Here is a 7,202-nt window from a genome sequence, read left to right as displayed (position 1 = left end):
CTCTCTCCCTCCCTCCTTTTCTCCCCCCTTCTGCTCCCCCTTCCCCTCTCCCTCTCCCCTTCCTCACCCACTCCCTGTTGACCGTCTGTGCCCCCATATCTCCATATTCTCACAGGTTCTTATTCCCATCAGTCCCCTTTGCCTGCCTAAAAATGTTTTACTTCTTGCCAAGCTAGGGGGATACCCAGGGGCCCCCCACCTGCTCAGAGAAGAAGGGGAGGTGTATGAGGAAAGGATTTAGGGAGGGGTTGACCTAGAGGGGGTCAATGAGTGGAATGTAAAGTGAATAAATAAAAAATAAAATTAACAGCCGGGCGTGGTGGTGCACGCCTTTAATCCCAGCACTTGGGAGGCAGAGGCAGGTGGATTTCTGAGTTCAAGTCCAGCCTGGTCTACAGAGTGNGTTCCAGGATAGACAGAGAAACCCTGTCTCGAAAACAAACAAACAAACAAACTTAAGTTAAAAAATGTTCATGTCATATATATGCCTACTTTAATATATCTGTGTATGGGGACCACGGGAGAGAAGGGATATAGTAATTGTCTTTTGCAATAAGCATAATTCACTTCATATAATTACCTTCATTCATGTCAATCTTTCTGCTAATGATGTCATTATATTCTTACTTATGGCTGTAAATATTCCATTGGGAACATACACACACACATACCCCCACACGTATGCACTCCACATAACATTTTCCTTACCCATGATCTGTTGTTAGGCACCTAGGCTCGCTCCGTAGTCTGGCGATGGTGAGTGTTGCCATAGACACTGGAGGGGAGAGTGTTCCTTCCTGTTTACCAGCCCTAGGAAGCTGGTACAACCTTTACCTCAGGGGCTGGAGCACAGCGCAGTCAGTCAGGATGTATCTATGGCTGTGCCCCAGAGGGGAGTCACTGAGAGTGCAGAGAGCTGGTCTTTGGTTGACTAGAGTCTCATGGACAGGAGCTGTAGATCTGAGCAGTGGTTTGTTATGTTTAAGGAGGAGCCTACAATGAATAGAATTCATTCTGTGACGCATAAACCTACCGGTTCACTATTAGCCAATCCAAGCATATTAACTTGTGAAAATACTTTTTTACTCCTGATGCCTATGCTATTTGCTTTAAATATTATTTAATAGGTAGATTTTGGTAACAATGATATATGTGGTAAAAAATCAGCTGTTCTTTTCTTTATATTTTCTTCCCCATAATGATTGGCTTTGGGCACGTGAGACGTTTATGCAGCTGCTTCTGCAGTTCATTTGAGTGTGGGCTTCAGTTGAGCTCCGAGAGCTTCTAGCTTCTCTTGTCTCTGGATCATAATGTCCCCAGTATAGTTCTTATACACAATGAATATTATTTTATGTACTGCTGATTCCATCATGATTACATATATGATTATTCCATACTGAAGATGTAAGCTCATTCTAAATTGGCTAGCCACAAGATCCATCAAATCGTGTATTTATTCCATATTCTATATGAGCTTAAAATATGTTTTTTCCTACTTACTAGTCCCCATGTTAAGATTTTAATTAAAGAATAATTATCTTTGGAACCAGAGAAAGGACCTGAGTTGTGAAGAGGTGTCACTATTGTAACAGAGGCCCTGGGTCCAGCTCCCAGAACACACACAGTGGCTCACAGCCAGTTCCAGGAAGTCTTCTTCCTGCCTCTGAAGGCAGCACACACACACGGTGCTCAGACAAGTGTGTATGCAAAACACTTGTACACATAAAATTAAATACATGTTAAAAATAATAATGACAATTACTAGTGATACAGTTTTTCAAAGGAGGTGTTTGAAGGACCTAAAGGGAACTTTTTAAATTTCATCATATTGCCATTACTCTATGAAAAGTTGTATGTGGGGTTTCAGAATAAGTTTGGCCTGAATATTTCAGCATGAATTATTTGCAAGAGTTGAGAAGACTTGATAGGGGCCGGTCCGCAGCAGTTAGCCTAATACGCTGGGTTTCTGCCTTATTCCAATGCAAGTAGCACTGGCTGCTCCTTCCCACAGGATCAACCGCCTAAATAAAGTGTTGCTCATTTATGTGGGGTCCATATCTCTTAGTCAGCTGCTGTCCCAAGCAAGCCCTACCTTGGCTGAAATTGAGGGCAAGTGTCTGTTGTCATGGGCCAACTGCTTCCTGTCACTGTCTGGTTCTAACCCCTGGCTGTTTCCCTCATTCCCATGACTGCCAGATCCTACAGGAATCTCGAGGATGCCTCGTTCAACTCTGGGGCACATACATTCATGGTGGTGGGGGTGAGGGGCATCACATGCTAATGCTGAGACACAGAAACGCCAGCTTCACCTTCTCAGACGTAGCCTGAGCCTTGATATTTGCTTGTGTGTGCAGCCATGGATCGAGACTGTTGCTCTGTTATACGGAACCTTTTAAGTTCTCACTGTTCAGTGTTCCCCTCCAACCCCCTTTTGTTCTAATTCCTCAGGAGAAGCTAAATGAACAGCTGGAGGAGCAGAGACAGGAGCAGGCTCTGCAGAGGTACCGCTGTGAGGCAGATGAGCTGGACCACTGGCTGCTGAACACGAAGGCTACCCTGGACGTTGCTCTGGGTACATCCCAGGAGCCCATGGACATGGATGCCCAGCTGGTGGACTGCCAGGTACAAAGATGCTCTAGTGCCGTGGTTCTCAGCCTGTGGGTCAAGACCCCTTCAGGAGTCACACACCAGATATCCTATCCTGTATATCAGCTATTTACATTATGAATCAAACCAGAGCAAAATTATGAAGTAGCAACAAAATAATTTTAATGGTTAAGGATCACCACAACATGAGGAACTGCATTAAAGGGCCTCAGCATTGGGAAGGCTGAGAAGCACTGCTCTACATGATGAAGGGAAGGAAGGAAATGTGCCTACCTCATGAAGGACACTTTAAAAATGCAGATAATATACCCATAAAGTCCTGATATAGACAAGAGCTTCCACAAGCTTGAGACTTTACATATTGACAGAGTCCATCATTAAAGCAAAAATAAAATTCAAATCTGAAATGGGTTCTTATAAACATTGCCAGTGGTATCTCATCTTTAAAAATATTGAGGGACTAGAGAGATGGCTCAGCAGGTAAGAGTGATTCCTAGCCTTCCAGAAGACCCGTGCTCAGTTCCCAACATCCATATCAGGTGACCACTTGACTGTCACTCCGGCTCCAGGGGATCCAGTGCCTCTGCATGAGGGTCTGCACTCATGGGCACATATGCATAGTCACATAACTGGAAAAAAAGATCTAAAACATAACTAAAAATATTTTTTGAAGAAAATGTCACCATAGTGGCTTACATCTCTAAGTCTGTAATCCTAGTACTTGATATCAACGCCTCTTTCTCTTATAGTTATTTAAGTCCTAGTTTGTAGTCCTCTGGACCGAGAACGCATTCTGTAACACAGGCTGGCCTCAGACTCCACCCCACTGCTGGGACTGCAGACCACTGAGCTTGGCTAAACAATTAGCTTCTTGACTACCATTTTAGAAAATGATAGATACCAGGATATTTATAGTGTCTGTATTTAATGGCTAAAAAGAAATATAAACTAGCCTTGCAGTGGTGGTGCACGCCTTTAATCCCAGCATGCAGGAGGCAGAGGCAGGCAGATTTCTGAGTTCGAGGCCAGCCTGGTTTACAGAGTGAGTTCCAGGGCAGCCAGGGCTACACAGAGACCCTGTCTCGAAAAACAAAACAAAACAACCAACTGACCAAAGAAATGTAAACTAAGTAAAAATAATTAGTATTAGTAAGTCAACCTGAAATAAATGTAATTAATTGGAACCCCTCATGAGTGCTCTGTTGCCATTTTGAACATAGTCCTCACATGGTACCTGAGAAGTCAGGTTAGGGAGCCAGGGAGTCGGCTGTCTGTCTTTCCAAAGATGCAGTACGCTTCCCTCTGGGTCAGGTTTCTAAGAACTGATGTAAGAGGGTGTCCATAAAGGTTATAAAGCCTAAGAACTGTTCCAGAAAAGAGTTTTGACCTTTGGTTTGATTCTGGGAATCAAATCCAGACACTTTATTACTGCGTCACACCCCCAGCTCCTTAGATGTTGTCAACTTCAATGTGTCTTTTTCTCCCTCCCTCCCTTCCTGCCTCCCTCCCTCCCTCCCTGCCTCCCTCCTTACCTGCCTCCACTCTTTGCATTTCTTTTCTTCTCTTTACTCAAGAAATAACATGGATCAAACTAAGAGCCTCATTTGCTAGGCAAGGTCTCCATCACTGAGCTATAACCCGAGCCTTACATAGAGGTCTTTCTTGTTATTATTTATTATAGATACTATAAAAAAAAGAAATCCCTGAGATAATCAACTTAAAAAGCAGGAAGGTTTTTTTCCATACTGTTGAAAGGTCTGGCCCATACACTCCAGCACTGTTTTAGCCATGCAGAGCATGTGGAAGAAGGCCCGCTCATTCATTGTTTGGTACCAAAGGGAAGGATAAATATAAGCATCCACAAGCCACTTAAACAAAGTACTTAAAATCCCCCTTAAGACCCCGTTTCATAAAGGTTTCCGTCACCTTCGAATAGGACCAAGCCGAGGACTAAGCTCTTAATGTCTGTCTGTAGGAGGCATTCCAGATCCAATATAGCATGAAACAGTGAACTTGGATGTGTAAACCATCAAACTTCATGATTATTAACATATTACACTTCATATGTGAGTGAAATATGAGTGAAATCTTTCATTCAAATGGCTGGGGAGATGGCCTAGCAGCCAAGAGCACTGGCTACTCTTCCAGAGGACCTGAGTTCAATTCTCAGCACACAGTTACTCCCATCTGTAACCATAGTCTCAGGGGACCTGATGCCCCCTTCTGGCCTCCTCGGGCAATGCATGTGTGTTGCACAGATATACATGTAGGCAAATACACATACACATAAAGAACTGAAATAAAAAAAAAAAAAAAAAAAAAAAGAATGACCAGAAAACCCTGTCCAGTCCACTGGGCTAAATATCAGTGAGCACAATTTCATATTTCACCCATGTGTCAAAAGAGATACACCAACAGCTTTAACTAGTTAAATCTACTTTTTAATGTGCATAGCGTTCCACAGTCACCTTCTTTATTCATGATTTGAGGTTTATGATATTGATCACTATCATTTAGATCATACAGTGCTGTAAGTGTTTATATGCCAGGAGCATCCTTCTCTGGCCTGATAACGGAGATTAAACAAATGGATTGGAACATATTCTAATATTCCTAGCCTCTTTTCCACTGTCAGTAGTTGTGGCATCAATTTTAATGTTTCTTTTTAGGGGTTAAGATTAACACCCAAGCTAGTATTTCAGCCATGGGTTATGCTATTGTGCCAACCCCTCTTTCGGATGTATATATTTTCAAAGAAATTCACAAAGCCTACAGAAAGCTGACCCTATTCTGACAGTACAGCTCAGAACATTTACAAAGCAGTAAAATGTGTTTTTATAGCATTTAAAGAAATTAGAAGTATGTGGCATTGAAACTAAACAGATCAATCAACTTGATTTTTCAGATCTAATATTTATTTGAAATCATTCAAACTACAGGTATGAATCCAGTTAAAAGTTAGACCCTAGTAAGTTATGGAAATGTTAAAGAAAATCTTATGAATTTAAAATCTAGAATAAAAAGAATCTTCTTCATAATTATAATTGGCTGTGACACAGCATTGGAGTCACATGGGAGGCATAGTGGTGTACCCCTTTAATGCCAGTGTTTGGGAGACAGTGCAGGAGAATCTTTAGGAGGTTAAGCCTAGCCTGAGCTACATCAAGAGTTCCAGGATAGCCTAGGGTTACATAGTGAGATCCTGTCTTGGGAAAAGAAAGAAAGAAAAAGAAAAGAAAGAAAGAGAGAGAGAGAGAGAGAGAGAGAGAGAGAGAGAGAGAGAGAGAGAGAGTCTGGTCCTGGCTTGAGCATTTGAAACATCAAAGCCCACCCCCAGTGACACACTTCCTCCGACAAGGCCACACCTCCTAAAAGTGCCACTCTCTATGAGCCTATGGGAGCCATTTTCATCTAAACCACCACAGAACTCCGTTTCAAAGAGTTTAGAGGCTAAGCTCATAAAAACAAAACAAAACAAAACACAATTTATGTAGAAAAATAAAATGATTTATTTATTTTCAGTCTTTTGTTTTTCCCAGTTTCCTAAAAGATCTTACTTTTAAAGAAAGAGATTTTTTTTCTTTTCTGTTTAGTCTCAATCTCAGAGGAAAAACTTTAATATTTGTGATGGAGATGAGAAAAATATATTTAGATATAAGATCAAAATGGGTCCTGTTTTGACAGAAGCTGATCTTGGCACAATGAATCCCATAATTTCATCTCTGGGGATGCTGAGGCAGGAGGATTGCAATTTAGTAGGCAGCATGGTCTTCAAGATCAATGTTTTGAAAGAAATTCCTTTTTAAATCAACAAGAAGCTTGTTGTGTGATAATTCTACTAACGTTAGTAATCTAATACTAAGGTAATGAGACTAATAAAGGAGTAGCATTTGGGCAGCAGCCCTTTCTTTGTGCTTGTTCACTATGCCAAATGTGTTTTCCATATGACTTTTCCGATGTATTTTTAATTATAAAGTATCTATTTAAAAAAGAGAGAGAAAAGGTAAAACGTATAGGCACCCCCGCCCCTCCCCAAGCACAAACCTTATTCTTCAAAGTAGAAGAGGCCAGATGCCTGCCCCGTGTGGTAAGTGACTATTGAAGGCTGTGCTCAGAAACCATCTGCAGGGGCTGTCAAGGTGTGAGAATTCTGTCTCTGCTGTGTTTTTCCAGAACATGCTGGTGGAAATCGAACAGAAAGTGGTAGCCCTGTCGCAGCTGTCTGTGCACAATGAGAACCTGCTGTTGGAGGGCAAGGCTCACACAAAAGACGAGGCAGAACAGCTAGCGGAGAAGCTGAGACTGCTCAAAGGGAGCCTTGGGGAGCTGCAGAGGGCCCTGCATGACAGACAGCTCAACATGCAGGTGAGCATGGCTACCCGGGCTGGGCTGGCATGGCGCTTGTGACACACTTACCACATATATCTCTGTGAGTGTGGCAGTGGAGAGAAAATGTTGGAGCTGAATACCCATCTATGCAGGCTTGGTTTCAGCAACACGTCAGCATGTCTATTTTCTTTCCTTTTTTTTAAAAAAAATTTTTTATTAGATATTTTCTTTATTTACATTTCAAATGCTATCCTGAAAGTTCCCTA

At 42.1% G+C, this 7,202-nt stretch overlaps 1 protein-coding gene across 11 annotated transcripts in view; it reads left to right on the top strand.

The window, feature by feature from the left end:
* Syne1 (spectrin repeat containing nuclear envelope protein 1) overlaps positions 1-7,202 on the top strand; it is a 493,437-nt gene that overhangs the window by 353,031 nt on the left and 133,204 nt on the right. For all 11 annotated transcript variants that reach the window (XM_029532807.1, XM_029532801.1, XM_029532799.1 and 8 more), the window contains 2 exons: positions 2,449-2,622; positions 6,781-6,972. In XM_029532807.1, coding sequence (XP_029388667.1) covers positions 2,449-2,622; positions 6,781-6,972 — 366 coding nt within the window. The remainder of the gene's footprint in view (positions 1-2,448; positions 2,623-6,780; positions 6,973-7,202) is intronic.

This window comes from Mus pahari, chromosome 21, assembly GCF_900095145.1.
Source record: "Mus pahari chromosome 21, PAHARI_EIJ_v1.1, whole genome shotgun sequence".
Classification (NCBI taxonomy): domain Eukaryota; kingdom Metazoa; phylum Chordata; class Mammalia; order Rodentia; family Muridae; genus Mus; species Mus pahari.
The sequence above is the reverse complement of the archived record's forward strand: the minus strand, read 5'-3'. Positions and strand labels throughout refer to the sequence as shown.